Source organism: Vigna radiata, chromosome 8, assembly GCF_000741045.1.
Source record: "Vigna radiata var. radiata cultivar VC1973A chromosome 8, Vradiata_ver6, whole genome shotgun sequence".
NCBI lineage: Eukaryota > Viridiplantae > Streptophyta > Magnoliopsida > Fabales > Fabaceae > Vigna > Vigna radiata.
The window spans coordinates 43,679,793-43,695,239 of NC_028358.1; the positions used below are offsets into that span (position 1 = coordinate 43,679,793).

At 36.2% G+C, this 15,447-nt stretch overlaps 3 protein-coding genes across 4 annotated transcripts; 2 read left to right on the forward strand and 1 right to left on the reverse strand.

Annotated features, from left to right (window-relative positions):
• The first annotated feature begins 979 nt into the window (after positions 1 to 979).
• On the forward strand, positions 980 to 4,576 carry LOC106771891 (ubiquitin receptor RAD23c-like). Of its 2 annotated transcripts, none has more exons than XM_022785768.1 (12): positions 980 to 1,202; positions 1,974 to 2,135; positions 2,261 to 2,314; positions 2,457 to 2,536; positions 2,647 to 2,721; positions 2,859 to 3,039; positions 3,218 to 3,373; positions 3,447 to 3,515; positions 3,610 to 3,657; positions 3,739 to 3,848; positions 3,984 to 4,062; positions 4,248 to 4,576. In XM_022785768.1, exons 1-12 carry the CDS (start codon positions 1,137 to 1,139, stop codon positions 4,365 to 4,367), a joined length of 1,200 nt encoding a protein of 399 aa, XP_022641489.1. In that variant the 5' UTR covers positions 980 to 1,136; the 3' UTR covers positions 4,368 to 4,576. The 2 variants fall into 2 exon arrangements, with proteins under 2 accessions (XP_022641489.1, XP_014513403.1); XM_014657917.2 differs by having other exon boundaries at positions 981 to 1,202; positions 2,862 to 3,039.
• An 817-nt stretch (positions 4,577 to 5,393) lies between these two features.
• LOC106771411 (ACD11 homolog protein) lies at positions 5,394 to 9,508 on the forward strand. Its single transcript, XM_014657383.2, has 4 exons — positions 5,394 to 6,140; positions 7,216 to 7,388; positions 7,747 to 7,892; positions 9,157 to 9,508. Exons 1-4 carry the CDS (start codon positions 5,931 to 5,933, stop codon positions 9,261 to 9,263), a joined length of 636 nt encoding a protein of 211 aa, XP_014512869.1. The 5' UTR covers positions 5,394 to 5,930; the 3' UTR covers positions 9,264 to 9,508.
• Positions 9,509 to 10,453: 945 nt separating this feature from the next.
• LOC106772727 (dihydrolipoyllysine-residue acetyltransferase component 4 of pyruvate dehydrogenase complex, chloroplastic) lies at positions 10,454 to 14,814 on the reverse strand. Its single transcript, XM_014659294.2, has 6 exons — positions 13,804 to 14,814; positions 13,509 to 13,700; positions 13,258 to 13,345; positions 13,090 to 13,160; positions 12,895 to 12,978; positions 10,454 to 10,861 (listed from the first exon to the last, which is right to left on the reverse strand). The coding sequence occupies exons 1-6, from the start codon at positions 14,662 to 14,664 to the stop codon at positions 10,757 to 10,759; spliced, it is 1,401 nt and encodes a 466-aa protein (XP_014514780.1). The 5' UTR covers positions 14,665 to 14,814; the 3' UTR covers positions 10,454 to 10,756.
• Positions 14,815 to 15,447: the final 633 nt, after the last annotated feature.

Here is a 15,447-nt window from a genome sequence, read left to right on the forward strand (position 1 = left end):
AGGTTGCGAAAATGGAGGAAGATTGATGGAAGAAAACGGCCATGGATGTTGCAGCGTGGTTGCGATTCGAAGGGGATGACGCTCGAAGCTTAACGGCGACACGATTCTGGATTCTCCGCGACGGCGAAACTGTTGCTTGCTCACAGAAGGTTGGACGGTGGGGTGAAGGGTTTGTAATGGTGGTGACGACGTCGCGGTGCTTGTGGAGAGGTGGCTGCTAGCGGCGCGATTTCTCTGATTCACGGTGCAGTGCGACGGCGGCACGGTAGTCACAGCAAAAGCGATGGTGCGCGATGATGAAGGATTTGTGGTGGCTAATGGCGACGACGACCTTGCGGCATTGTGGTGGTGACTGGTTGAGGCGTTGTGGTGGCCGGATTTTGGGTTCTGGCGAGGATGGTGGTGGCGGCCATGGGTGGCTAGGGTTTGGATTTGAAAATTAGGGTTTCTTCAGTTTTTCTGTCCCTTCACAGTGCCACGCAATCACATTACCTTGCCATGTTGTTAATGTTTATCCACGGGGCATTATCACCGTTAAAAATTTGACGCCGTAAGGCAAAAGGACTCAATTGAACGATTTTTTCAAAAGGTGGGATCTATTGATACCAAAAAAAAAAATGTAGGACCACATTGAACACAACCCTCCAAACATGGGACCAAAAGTGGAATTAAGCCTAAAAATATAAAGTAATAATATTTATCTTAAAAACAAACACATCATCCAAAGATTTATAGCACTCCCACACACAAAAATCTAGCTAATTCTCTTCATTTCAACTCTCACCCATCTTTGTTCCACGTTAACACCAATTTCTTCTGTATAGTACACACGTCACCACCTCTAGCCATTGAAGCTCTGTGTCTAATCACGCTCCAAAAAGCGCGTGATTGTTCTCGCTCAACCACTAACATAAACTAGCATATTTTCGGTATATCATATTATATCTCCAATTATTTATATATTTATTTATTTATTTCAGTAAAAGGAGGTTTTTCATCACATTGTTACGCTCACTCTCTCTTGTTCCTTTCTTCTCCATAACGTTGTCATTGGTGTCTTCGGATCGGCGGAACTTTACCGTACCGGCTTGACTTGACGCTGTTCGTGGCACTTTATTGCGATAGCGGTGACGAAGATGAAGGTTTTCGTGAAGACTCTCAAAGGCACTCACTTCGAAATCGAAGTGCAGCCTCAGAACACGGTTTGTTACTCCAGACTTTGTCGATTTGGTTTTCTTATGAATTTGGTTTTTCTATTTCGGTCCTTAATTGCGTTCCCTTCTTGAATTGTCCCAAAAGTTTCCCCTCCTTTTAGAGCCCTGAAATTGAGTGTTAATTAGGGTTTCGTTTATTTGAATATTAATTTAATTTTGATGGCAATTTGAATTTAATTTATTTCTTGAAAGTTAATTCCTGTTTTTTCGGAGTGACGATTGATTTGGTATGTAGAATATGCTGGAAACGAATGGAGTGTGTTATTCTCATCATAACATTCTCTAACTAGATAACTTTATTATGCTCTTCTGGATTCTATTATTAGTGGGAAACCTTTCTAATAAGCTTGGGATTCTTGGCATGTGACAGTGAATAAGTTCTGCATTGACAATATCTGGAGTATTACTTTTTAGGAATATCAAACCAGTTTGTACTATAAGAAGAAATCTTGATAAGTACTAGTTCTAATTTCTAATTGCTACTCCTTAATACCCGACTTATCTTACTGCTACAGCTACCGCTAACTTGCTCCAAAAACTGACTTATTACCTTTTTGTCAAAATGGGTTTTGTATTGGTAACTAGGACTGCAGTTGATATGTGAATATATATGTGAATAATGAGCGTTATAGTTCTATATCATCAAAGCTTCATCTTTTAATTTTATGGGCTTTGTGATTCATTTCTACTTTCTTCTGGTTTTCTTAACATCAATAATTGATTTGTCACATTATTTTTAATTGTGGATATTCTTTTCAGGTTTCTGAAGTGAAGAAAAGTATTGAAACTGTTCAGGGTGCAGATGTCTATCCTGCTGCCCAGCAAATGCTAATTCACCAAGGGAAAGTTCTGAAGGATGCTACTACCTTGGAGGAGAATAACGTAGCAGAAAATAGTTTCATTGTAATTATGCTATCGAAGGTAGTTTTCTTTGGTTCATTTATTTTATTTTATCTTTTTTAAAATGATATTATGTTGCATATTCTGTTTCACAATTGTATTAGTTTATGTTGCGCTAAATTAGAATTGTGTTTAAAACATGCTAGAGTAAGAGCACTTCTGGTGAAGGATCTACTACTTCAACTGCACCATCGACCAAGGTGAGAACAGTTTTTCAATGTAATAAATTTTTGCAATATTTCTATCATTTAGGCTTTACCCTCTCGTGGGACATGGTAAGACAAGCATAATGTCTCTTATGCGTCATCTAAACATTCTCTAAAAGTTATGTATTCATTGCAGACACCACAGACTAGTGCACCTCCTACTTCTACAGCGCCAGTGTTAACAGCTCCTCAAGCTCCAGCTGCAACTGAGGCACCGTGAGTGGCTAATCTTTCTAGGATATTTTTTATTTGTTTAGATAAATGTCAATTTGAACTATTTTAATGTGTATCATGTGCAATATAAAGGCTTCGTTTCAATTTGACAGGCCGGCAACTGTTTCTGCACCTGTATCTACACCTTCAGTTCCAGCTCCTGCTACTATTTCTTCAGGAACTCCTGTGTATGTGTTTTGCTTCCTGCCATGTGTGGAATGTAGAGTTTAAAGTTGTTGTTATTTTTGTATCCTGAAAGACAGAACTCTTCAACTTGCTTGATTCTTCTTTTCAATTTTGTTGCTAAAAGAATGTCTTTTTGAAGCAGGGAGGGGTCAGATATCTATGGGCAGGCGGCTTCCAATCTCGTTGCTGGAAGCAATTTGGAGGGAACTATTCAGCAAATTATTGACATGGGTGGAGGGAGCTGGGACAGGGATACTGTTGTCCGTGCTCTTCGAGCTGCCTATAACAACCCTGAGAGAGCTGTTGAATATTTGTATTCAGTATGTGAATTTTAGACTTTAAATACTGTGCTTGATGATTTTGTCCTCCAAGTTTCTCAGTCGCATTTATTTAGCAAAGTTTAGTATAGTAGTTATTTGGGTGGAAGGTGGACTCTTCTTTGTGATATTTTCTTGCAATTTTTCCTTTTTTAATCCAAATATCATTCATCAACGTTAGGGTATCCCTGAACAAGCTGAAGCTCCACTTGTAGCCAGAGCGCCTGCAGGTGCTCAACCCGCAAATCCTCCTGCCGCTGCTGCCCCACAAACAGCACAACCTGCTCCGGTTACCTCAACTGGGCCTAATGCTAATCCTTTAGACCTTTTTCCGCAGGTAGCTATTGCATTTTTTATTATTGAAGAGAATGAAAGCTTTGGGTTGTTGTATACTGAACTTTGTGTAACAGGGCCTTCCCAATGTGGGTTCTGGTGCTGCTGGTGCTGGCTCATTGGATTTCCTACGCAACAGTCAACAAGTATCTATCATCTTTCTCTTCATTTACCCCTGAATTTCTTGCTTCATAGATATGTTTTAAATAGATATTTCAATCATGTTCATTTGCATTTCAGTTCCAAGCCTTGCGGGCTATGGTGCAGGCTAATCCACAAATATTGCAGGTTTTCTTCTTTGCTCAGTAGTGTATCACTGTATCATANGNTGTCTTCTTCATAGTTNCCTGATTCTNGTTCTTGCTGCAGCCTATGCTACAGGAACTCGGCAAACAAAATCCTCATCTTATGAGGTTGATTCGAGATCATCAAGCTGATTTCCTTCGCCTGATAAATGAACCTGTGGAAGGTGGGGAAGGGTAAGGGATCATCATCTGATGTTCTTTTGTAATTTTGTGTCTGTGTGTGGATAGGAGGGGAGAAGGTGTTGTTATCTTTTCTGACTATCTTGTTGCATGTTCACTGAATTATGTTTTGAATTTAATGTGCTTCAGGAATATATTGGGGCAGCTGGCTGGTGGCATGCCTCAAGCAGTGACTGTCACTCCCGAGGAGCGCCAAGCTATTGAACGTGTAAGTTTGACTTTTTGTTAGGATGTGATGTATATGCTGATAGTTATAGTTTGTTTAAATGACTATATCGGTGAGTACTTTTTAACAGACGCCAACTGTTTGTGGGGAGCACGAGCGGTTAACATGTTGATTAGCTCTTCCTGTGTTGTCTGAAATTTATAATGAGTTGTGGTTTTTGTTTTCAGCTTGAAGCAATGGGTTTTGATCGTGCGATCGTATTGGAGGTGTACTTCGCGTGTAACAAAAATGAGGAATTGGCTGCCAACTACCTTTTAGATCACATGCACGAGTTCGATGAACAATAGATCTCCTTTCCAATTTGCCAAATTATTTCTTTTCAACTTTTTCTCTCGATGGGTCTTTGTTACACTCCATGTTTAATGAGTTCATGTTTGATAATGACAATCTCAAGTGGATAAGTTTTAGCCTCTCTTTTATTGTTGCCCTTGTATTTATCATTTCCTCCCTGTCCCTCGAGATTTTTAGTATTCATATACGTAGTTGTTTGCCCCCATCTTATTGGCCTTTTGTGCATCCCTTCTTCTTCTAACGTTTCTCATTTTGCATGTTCTATAAGTCCCTAGTTCATAGATGGCAAATTAGTCCTCTTTGGAGTACATGAAAATAATTTAAAAGTAGTTGTCATGTTGAGTATTTATTGTAACAATTAATATGAATAGATGTCGGAATTAGTTAAAATGTTATGAATTTATTAAAAATCAAATCAACTGTATTCTAAAAGCTTTTTATTATACTTTATTTCCTGTTAACAGTTATAAAACTTTTGTAATTTTGTATGAGGTGACGGAAAAACGAACTGGGATAACTGTATAATTAATGTTAACATGATTTAACTTATAAATCGAATATGTGCCTCGTTAAGTGTACTTGCTGCCATGTAGACTTCAATATAAAGCCTCTGGGTGCAATAATTAGTTAGAGTTTTTGGTTTCTGGAAGTATAATGGCTATTGTGTTTGGTCTAACAATATAATTTGGTTTACAAAAATAGAGGCAAAATAGATTTTGATCTGACACTCGGTTTTAAGTAGTGTTGACCCGTGGTGTTGGAACTGGTGATTGTTACCCGTTGAATCACCACCGCTCCTAAAGACTCGGACATGTGATCAACTTTCCCAGCCTGAACAAAAATCTGTAGTACTTTTTTGAGTCCACTTCTGCCTGACAAATCATTAGTATTCTGATCAATCCGTCTCCCTCATTCATATTTTACTCATTCTTATCCATCTTACAAATTACCACGAATAAATAAATAAATAGATAAACACAATGTTAAGTATTATTGATGTTTTCAATTGACTTTTATCCTTAGACCTTTACCATGACGTGGGATGGATATTATTTTTCTTAGACCTCCATTGGTCTCAAAAATATGTGTAATTATGAAACTTGGAAGCTTTATTTTGAGATAAGAATGTTTGCTTACATATATAATAAGAATATAAAATATAACTGAATATGTACACCATAAATTATTTTACGTTGGCTAACTCTTATCTGTTATTTTGTTATGTGTTACTAAATTGTCATAAAAAAGGAATGGGCTGGGCCGTGGCCCAATAGAAAGAGGCATAATAAGGAGGCGATGGCGCGCGAATGTTGAATACGAAGGGAGCAGGAAGTTAGTAGCGGTGGACGGTTGTCTTTCACGAGTTTGAGGGAAATGTATTGAAAGGAATCTTCTGGCAGAGCGCATTTGTAGCGAATGTTCCCTCAGCGTCTAAACACGCGCTTTCCTTTTTACCATTGCTAATTCGACTTCCAATTCCTTTTTGACATTTGAGACTTTCGCAAACACATTGAGACTAAAGGAATCGGTAAGCGATCCAGCTACGAAGGAAGAATAGGATGCCCGAGATGGACGAGGGCGAGGTTATAGATCAACCTCTGACGGCCATAGCAGAGGCGTTTGAGGAGCTGTCGAAGTGGATGAAGGAGAATAGCGGCGGCCACCACATTCGCCTCGACAATTTCTGCGAGGTCGCCTCTCTCGTCTCCGTTCTCTTCCGTTGTCTCGGCCTCGCTTTCAAATTTGCTGAATTGGAATACGTCGCCAAGGTTTCTTTTCCTTTCTTTCTTTCATCATAAATCACACTTTCTTCTCTTCAAACTTCAAAACTACCACATCAAATTGACCGTTGTGGTTCTCATTCCATAAATACATGTGTAGTTATTTCCATTTTACTCTTTTTTTAAACAAATTACTCTAACCGACTCTCTGTATGAATTTCATACAGAATTGTATAATTTTTTATTTTGAAGATAATCTCGTGGAATATCAGTGTGATTTGCTTTTTTCTAATTAATAACTGGTGGTTTTTGATTTACCGAGGATAGTTCGGTTTTCATGACGCGATCAATCAGGATACGGATTTTTTTATTCTGGAGAATATGTATAGTGTTGAATTGTGTCTCTAACAAAATTTATTTGGAAGGAGGATATTTTAGGAAAATAAACAAAAAAAAAATCTTTTAGTTTTTTTTTTTGTTTAAAAATGCTTTTTCTTAATAATTGAATTCCAGAGTTGGACGAACGAACACGGGATAAATGGTGCATGTGAAAAATGATAAAACTGAAAACGGTGATTCGCGCGCTCTGGTGATTAAAAGTTATGATTGCAGAATTTAGTTCTTTTTTTTCTAATCTCTATTTTCCTCGAGTTACTCCTTGTGGTCAAAGTCATGTTATCTTTGCTTTTTCCTTAAATTTTTTTAGATCATATTGAATTTGGATTCTTTGATATCCTCCTCCCCATCGTTCTTGATGGAAATGACTCAGAAAGTCCGATATTGTGGTGTTATTGCAATCAACATATAACTTTTGTGGTACCTCCTACATTTTACTTCAGGTTCATGTTTGGTGATCTCTGTATACTTTGATACACATTCAAGGTTTTCAATATATTATTCCAAAAGCTTTTCTGTTCACAGTTTAATGACACTTGATCCATGCTGGTTGTGTACAAAATCTGGTTTCTTCAGAGTTAATTTTCATCCAACTAATTTCTCTCTATATTCAGTGCATCATCATCTTTGCTTTACCTCCCAAAATTTTCATTTCATCGTGTTTTCTAGGTCAATTTGAATTTCTGACATTGTTCTAATGTATGAATTACGATGTTGATATGATCAGCTAGAAGGACTATTGGAAGCATCAAAGACATGTCCCACTCTACAGGATATTCTTGAAGTTGATGTTGGCAATGATACAGTGAAAACATCTGGAAGCTATTCCCGTAATCTGCGTAGAGTTCGGCAGGGTCTTGATCTCGTCAGAGCTATATTCGAACAACTTTTATCTACTGAGTAAGAAACCTTTTTTGTGTACAAAAACATAAATCCAAAGATGAATTTTCCGTATGAAATATTGGAAAAGAAATGATAATAGTACTTTTACACTATAATTCTTTTTACAATCATTGGTCACTATCTCTCACTAGCTTTTATTATTATTTTTAAATACAAAAGTTAGCCTTTTGTTAAAATCATTTTTCACCTATAAAGACTGTCAAATGAAAAGAACCTTTTTCCGAAAAGAAAAGATTACCGTTTTCCTGTCTGTTTTTCACCTACGTTGAACCACAGCTTCATAAATTCTATCATTTTGATTTCTTAATGTTCGTGCTTTGTTTGTGGCATCTGATTTGTAGTTTGGCATTTTCAGAGATTCTTCTCTAAAAGACGTGGCTTCAACAGCTTATGGGCAGGTATGTGCACCATACCACACATGGGCGGTACGAACAGCCGTGTACGCTGGGATGTATACACTTCCAACCAGAGAACAACTTTTGATGAAGCTCAATGAAACAGGTAATTTGCATTGTTTTATTATGTTTCCCGGTGTGCTTATTAAGTATATAATCAAATATATGATGTGTTTAAATAGTTATATTAGTGATGGAACAGAAAGGGTTGAATGAATGTAGTTTTGTTTGTATAGATATTGATTTATTTAAAAAGTTCAAGCTTTAATAGCCTTTTTTTTTTTCAAATACGGTTTGACTTTTAGTTATAATTTTATTTTAGGATTAAATATGTTTTTTTTAAATGAAAATTAAAAATAGTCATTCTTTAAAATTTTGGTTTAATTTAATCTCTCAATTTAAAAAATGTGTAAATTTAAATTTTTTAACCAAATTTTGTTAAGTTTATTTAATATTTTAAACGTATATTTTACTTGTTAACACTGTTTGACATATTTTCATTTTAATATTAATTAAGAAATGTATTTTAAACATCAAATAAATTTAAAAAAATTTATTTAAAAGATGTAGTTTTAAAAATGAGACTAAATTAATCCAAAAGTAAAAACACAAATTTTAATTTTTATTGAAAGTTAAGAAAGTAAAAACATGTTAATAATTATTTTAAACTTTAGAATGATTCACATTTGCATTTATTTAATATATATATATATATATTATAGGAATAAAATAGTTATAAAAAATTAAATTTTTGTCTTTTAAAAAAAATAAAAGATAATGATGCATGGTATTAAATAATAAAAAAATTGTGCGTGTCAAATAGTTTTTTTTTTTATATTTTATTTACGCTAATGATAGAAAAAAAAATGTAAAAACAATCAAATCCTATTAGAATTAAAATCACTATTACTTAATGTCCAATTAAATTTTCAGAAAACATTTGGTCCGACGTGACACATAAGGTCCTATAAGCTCATGGAATGAGCTAATCTATTTCTATTCAAGAGAATCTATTGGAAAACTAAAACCCTATGTATGTTTAAAAGTTATCACTTACTGTTCAAATTGTCTTTAATCCTAACATGTTAGTCATCTTTTGAATTTGCTCTCTGAACTAGTAGACAACTTATACACAACTTATTTCTATTCGCTGTATACTTGAATTTCATTATTGGCTTACATTTTGTTGTTTAAACAACTTACCTTCTTAGCATATTCTATTTAATTCTTTTCAAATTTATTAAAAGAATTATTTGCATAAGTTCTGATTTGAGCAAAGGATTTTTAAACAAACTTTATCCTATTATCGGTTAGACAGATTTTTCTTGCACCAGTCCATCTTACAGAACATCATATAAATGTTTTCGCAGAGCAATCAGCCGAGAAAAAGATGAAAAGGTATATTGCTGCCTCACTTCCGATTATAGAATACATTGATAGTCTGTACGTTTCTCGAAATATTACGTTGGACTGGTGAGTTTATAAAAAGAAAAGAGAAAATCTACTAAGTTGAATGTCCTTTCTGTTTATTAGAAGGCAGTGTCGTGGCTCCGTTGTTGTATATATCAGCAACCAAGTACACATGCTTCGATTTTTGTACTATATATATAAAAGATGTAATTATGTCAGTTCTACTCGACGGCTCTTGGCCCTTTAGAGATACCAAATAGATTTGTACTAAATTACTAACAAAATGCATGTGAAATTTTCAGCTGGTTTTTAGTTTTTGTGTTTTTGTATGCACATATACATAATTTGTTGACAAGGGGGGCATTGAGTTCGCACTCCAAATCTGTACACTTGGCTTGAAATTTGGATAATTTTCTTATAGTAATGAAATAAAACATTCATAAATTACAGTGTACAAGTTTAATTAAGCTTACACCAGTTCAATTTTTTTTATTATTAATGGTTTTAAAGAAATATCCAAATAAAAACCATAGTCATCTGACTGTTGGCAAATGTGTATTTAGGTCTTTCTGCTTATACTTCAAATCAATTTATGGTAAAAAAAAGGGAAAAGAGAACTCATGTAGTTCAAATATATAAATGGTCAGAATTATGAAATTATGTTAGTAATGTTCAAATTCAATCATTCACAATGTCTTTCACTCTCTCTTAAGCCTTGCCCTGTTTAAATAAACTGTGAATTTCCTTTTAGACTAAAAGAATATCTAAACAATTGAAACTTTTTACTCTAGTCAAACAAGGTAAGCTTCGTATATAAGGTAGTGTTTGGTTCGGCACATTTTTAAGAACCAAGTCAAAACACTAAACAATCTTAATATAAAATAGGTATAAAAAAAAACTTACAATAAATATTTACGCGTGTCCAGACAAATGTTAACTAAATGAGGTAATGTTCTTAAAATCAAATTAATTTGATAAGATTACTCACTACATAAACCGCATGAGTTATGCACGTTGGTTGTATAATGAGTGAATAAAAATACAAAAGCATGTTTAGAAACATGATTGATTTGACTACAGTGAGTGATTATAGATGTTCCCGTGGATTTAGTTGAACCAACTGCGCTAAACACACTAAAAACATATTTGGTAATCAAAATAGGATAAGATTCAAATGATGATATCAGTTGGAGAAAGGAAGAGCGCATCACAACTCACATCCTTCCTAACCAATTTAGCACGGAGCAAAAGAAACAATTGGCTGGAAAAAGTAATTTTCTTATTGAAAAATCGAACCTTTAAAGCTGCTTACTGCTTACAAGTAGATTGTCAACATAATTGCCTTACAACATACTACATTGTAAACAATATTAAAGTTCTTTTCCCTATCAAAAAATCTAGCAAATGGTCCTCAGGATAGCTCCTAAAAGATAAAACATGATGAAAGTTGAGGGGAAAAAAAATCAGAAAATGTTCAGCATTGAGCCAAACAGCTTCTCAACAAAGTGTCAAGTCGTGATCCGGTGGTGGCCATAATTTTATGTTGGAAGTGCATAATGACTATAATGTCAGGCTTTCTGGGTTTTCAATGATTTTTGAGAATGTCTGGAGGAATGCGGCCAAGTCAGCACCATATATTATTCGATGATCAGCAGTTACATTCACCTGAAAAAGGAAGTTTAAATCAATTCTAATTACATTTAATGGTTCAAATTCAACTATACCCAACTTAAAACAAAAACACTAAATATGGTAGTGCAACCATGAATCTTAATCATCAAGAGCAGAAAGGAAACGTTGTTGAGTACTTAAGTTGTACTGTAATTTCCGATATTCCTGTGAGAATAAATGCAGGTAAAGTATGAGGATAACACGTTGTACGGGACCAACAACGCCTAGGATTTATTTTTCTTTTAAACTAGTTAATAATAATCGGAATGTTGTATTCCTAAGTTCACATTCCTAGGAAGAACTTAAGCTTGAAAGAAAATGTTACTTCTCCGGAGTATATGAAACAATTCTCCAACTGTCGGATGATTATACTCTTGTATAAATTGGGAAAATTTAACAAGTAAAAAAGTGAGCACGGCAGCTGTCCCTTATACTCAAGAAAATTTTAAGAAAATTATTCGCTGTATTAATCCGGTGAGAAGACGGAATAAAGGCGGATAGAGTAGAGAAAACTTCAACCTTTACGAATGATGTGCAAGGACAATATGACAATTTCCTTGAAAGATCTTGACCTATTGTGTGAGAACCTTGCGCAATAGCATATGTTACATAGGGTATTTCAAAACAGGATAAAAACTAGGGTTGGGTAGATTGTTCCATCATCAATTGGCCAAAGCCTGTAGTGACTGCTCTAGTGGTTATATATTTAAAGGCATGCTCCCTAGATGGATAACAAAGCTTGGAGGTTGGAAGTACCTCTCTTTCTACACGAAAGATAAAAAAGTCCGGTCATTTAGTGGGTCAAGGAATGTAACAGAGTGTCAGAGTAAGTACCCAACCACTGTTAGTTTAGTAACTGGTTTTGTAGCTTGCCTATCAATTTTTGACAGTTGGCAGCCATGCACGTAGTTCTCAGTCATTTCCTAATATGTTTCTAATTGAGACCTTTACCTTTCGTCTGTATAGAGAAACATAATATAGTTCGATTGAATTATAATAATGATAACAATAACAGAAGGCCGATTTCAAAATTTGGGTGATCTTCTACTTTGAAACCTCTCTGATTTTGATACATGACACCTTCCAAGCAACATAACATACCTAGATTTTGACACATTACACCTTTCAAATGACATTAACATCAATTTAACAAAAGAGGCCACATTGAGTCTTTAAGAAAAGGGACTCAATGAAGTGAAAAAAAAAATATAAGTACCAAAACAAATAAAAAACCTAAATATAGAGACCAGATTACTAATTAAGCTTATTTTTAACATTAGGCTATTAGTTGTAAAATACTCAGTTCGTAGTTTAGTAAATGGTGTCGCAGCTTTCCTGTCATCTCTATCTGTTTAGCAACTGTTGCAATTGGCAATCATACATGTAGTGCCAAGTCAACACCTAGTACTGTCTATATCTAACTATTTCTGCAGACCTTTACCTTCTGTATTTTAATAGGCAAAAGTAATTCTTTTGATATGAGAGACCAAGACTTAAGCAAATTAAGGATCCAAGAACGGGGGGGAAATTTAGATAACACTTTCTTCAAGAGAGAAGAACTACACATTCCAAGCCAGATAAGAATGAAGTATTTGTAAGGACAAAAATCCGCAGGGTATTTCAAGAACTGCAGAGGGTGGACTCTGGTTTTTCTCTTAACGACAGTAATCCAGCAAATCTTTTAAAGATAATAATAGAAATGGTCAAGATTTTTGACAACCCATTGAATAAAATCCTAAGAAAAATATATTAGAGACATAACACCGCACAGATGTAATCCAAAATCAAATCTTAAACCCATTTATTAACTCTACCAAAACAATATAATCATGTAGTACAGCTCCATGCAGATAGCCAAAATTTAGGGTATGCCCGACAACTGAACTTTCAGAGAAGTATCATTATGCAGTATATCATCATGCAAATACAGTATAATGTTTATGCCTAATTGCCTAAACCTGGACAATGTCCATTGTTGTAAGCATAAGTGCGTAAACAAACAAAAGAAGTTATAACAAGTAACTCACCAGCATTTTATTCTTCACGCTGAAGAATCCATCTTTATCAGCCAGAACAGTGGGCTTAGACGCTCCAACAGCCATGATAGCACCCTGGAAATAAAGAGCAAGACAAAGTTTAACCCCCAAATAAAACATGCCACAAAATGAGCCACAGCATCTCCCAAAATCAAGGCTTCAAAAGTCCCAAAAGTCATCACTAACCTGGCCTGGTGGGAGTATGGCATCAAACCTGTCAACTCCAAACATACCCAAATTGGAAAGTGTGAAAGTTCCTGTTGCATGCACGATCAAATTTGAGTCAGAATTAAAATACTCAAGTTTCACATAACGATAACAAATTGCCCACATTGACAATAACTACAAAGAAACCTGAATTATACTCATGAGGTTGCAATTGCTTTGCACGAGCTTTTTCCACTAGTTCCTTCCATTTTTGGGACAACAGATACAAGTCCAACTGCCATAACCAAAAACAAGTACCCGATAAAATTAGACAACAGCCCTATCTTCCTAGATGAGGTCATCTACTACGATAAAGATTCATCAATTTCTCTGGCTACAGCACACTGCATTATACAAGAAACACACTAATTTTGATTTGGAATAGAGAAGCCACACACCTTATCTGCATCCTGGAGAACAGGAGTAATCAAACCACCATTAATTGCTACGGCAACAGCAACATTAATGTTACTGTTATAGACGAAGTTCTTACCGTCTTTGCAGGTGGCATTGACAACAGGGTGTTGAACAAGTGCCATCGCAGCAGCCTTAGCCAAAATAGCCGTCATAGTCACACCCTTCGGTTTCACCTAACAAACGAAAGAACACAACACAAACACATCATTAAACATTCCTTATTCCAATAAACACAATTCACATAAACCAAACACTTTCTGATAAGCATATCCATACCTTCTCATAAAGAGCATCCAATGCATCAGTAGTCACAGGGTACCCAACCCTGAAAGTAGGCACAGATAGACTCTCCACCATGTTCTTCGCCACGGCAGATTGCATCGTAGTGAAAGGAACAACACTCGAACCCGGAATGGGAGCTGGTGCAGCAGAACCAGCAGCAGATTTCGGTGCAGGAGTTGGCGCCGCCGGAGCAGGACTCACCGGCGGAGACACATTGCTCTTCGACGGAGCTATTCCGGCCGCAGCCTCCACATCTGCAGGAGTAATCCGGCCAAACGGACCGGATCCCACGACTGTCGCAATGTCCACCTTGTGCTGCTTTGCGAGCTTCTTAGCCTGAGGCGTGGCCACGGTCTTCCTTGGCCCATCAGAAACGGACTTTGCCGGAGGAGGAGGTGGCGGAGTAGTCTCCAGAGCAGCGGCAGAGGGAGCGGCGGCGGAGGGAGCGGCGGGAGAAGGAGCAGATTGGGCGGCTTTGGCTTTGGCTTCGGCGACTTCTTCGGGAGAATCGACGAGAAGGCCAATGGCGGCTCCGACGGGGGCAGTTTCGCCGTCGGCAACGACGATGGCGGCCAGTATGCCGTCGTAGAAGGTCTCTACGTCCATGTCGGCCTTGTCGGACTCAACGACGACAACGCTTTCACCCTTGGAGAGCTTGTCGCCCTCGGATTTGATCCAGGAGACGATTTTGCCTTCGGTCATGGTGGAGCTGAGGGCAGGCATGAAGATTTCACGGATCTTGGCTTGAACGGAGAAGCGGCGGCGGGGGAATGCGACGAAGCGGCGGCATGGGAGGAGAGTGGCGGTGGTGGAGAGGGAGGAGGAGAAGGAAAGGGTGTTGGGGAGGGATGCCATTGTGATCACTGCACAGAAATGGTTTGCGAAGAGAATTGCAGTGAAGAGAAGAGAAGAGAAGAGAAGGCGGAGACACCTATGAAGTGTTTGTTGGTTGGTTCACTCTCTTCTTTGTGTTCTCAATTCGCTTCCTCATATATCGATCTACACTCTCTTCCTAACTTAGTACTTATCGCCCTAATTAAAACAATAATCAGACAATAGCTATATCGTTAAACACAACATCATCATGGTAAGAGAAGTTCTAATAACAAATTAATATATGCATTATAAACTATATTATAACAATTACATTTAATTTATACGTTAGATAGTTTACTCTAGTTGGTTCATGGATTGTTATAACCTATTTAATTTAACAAGGTTATTAAAAATACATTATTCATGTGTTTTAATTTAATTCCAGTATTATTAATTATAGTACTTAAAATTTAAAATATTGTTAAATTAATAGTGTTTATATGGTTAATTAAATTACAAGTGTTTCTATATAAAGCATTAGATCTAATGTCGATGAGAGTCACTGATACCATAAATCTAGGAGATAAGAGAGAAATGTCAATCTCTTAAATTAACGAGAAAGAATAAAGTATAAAAGGTTTACTAATAACATACAAAAAAAAAAGTAAGTAAATATTTAGATTGTTAATAAACTTTGGGTAAGTTTATATATGTATTTTAAAATAGTCAAGGTCGAAATTAGTAAAGTTGTAATCTATTCTCTTTGATTCATTCCTTCTTCTTTTTTCTTTTTCTTCTGTTTTATTTATTTATTTTTACTTC

What these genes read in the sequence shown, in the direction of transcription:
- LOC106772727 (XM_014659294.2), bottom strand. Translation starts at nt 14,664, where the DNA reads ATGGCATCCCTCCCCAACACCCTTTCCTTCTCCTCCTCCCTCTCCACC. An exon ending in TGGATGCTCTTTATGAGAAG is followed by an intron (nt 13,701 to 13,803) that starts GTATGGATATGC and finishes TTCGTTTGTTAG; the next exon opens with GTGAAACCGAAGGGTGTGAC. An exon ending in CCATACTCCCACCAGGCCAG is followed by an intron (nt 12,979 to 13,089) that starts GTTAGTGATGAC and finishes CTTTATTTCCAG; the next exon opens with GGTGCTATCATGGCTGTTGG.
- LOC106771891 (XM_022785768.1), top strand. Translation starts at nt 1,137, where the DNA reads ATGAAGGTTTTCGTGAAGACTCTCAAAGGCACTCACTTCGAAATCGAA. An exon ending in CCAGCTGCAACTGAGGCACC is followed by an intron (nt 2,537 to 2,646) that starts GTGAGTGGCTAA and finishes TCAATTTGACAG; the next exon opens with GCCGGCAACTGTTTCTGCAC. An exon ending in TCCTACGCAACAGTCAACAA is followed by an intron (nt 3,516 to 3,609) that starts GTATCTATCATC and finishes TTTGCATTTCAG; the next exon opens with TTCCAAGCCTTGCGGGCTAT.
- LOC106771411 (XM_014657383.2), top strand. Translation starts at nt 5,931, where the DNA reads ATGCCCGAGATGGACGAGGGCGAGGTTATAGATCAACCTCTGACGGCC. An exon ending in GAACAACTTTTATCTACTGA is followed by an intron (nt 7,389 to 7,746) that starts GTAAGAAACCTT and finishes TGGCATTTTCAG; the next exon opens with AGATTCTTCTCTAAAAGACG. An exon ending in GATGAAGCTCAATGAAACAG is followed by an intron (nt 7,893 to 9,156) that starts GTAATTTGCATT and finishes ATGTTTTCGCAG; the next exon opens with AGCAATCAGCCGAGAAAAAG.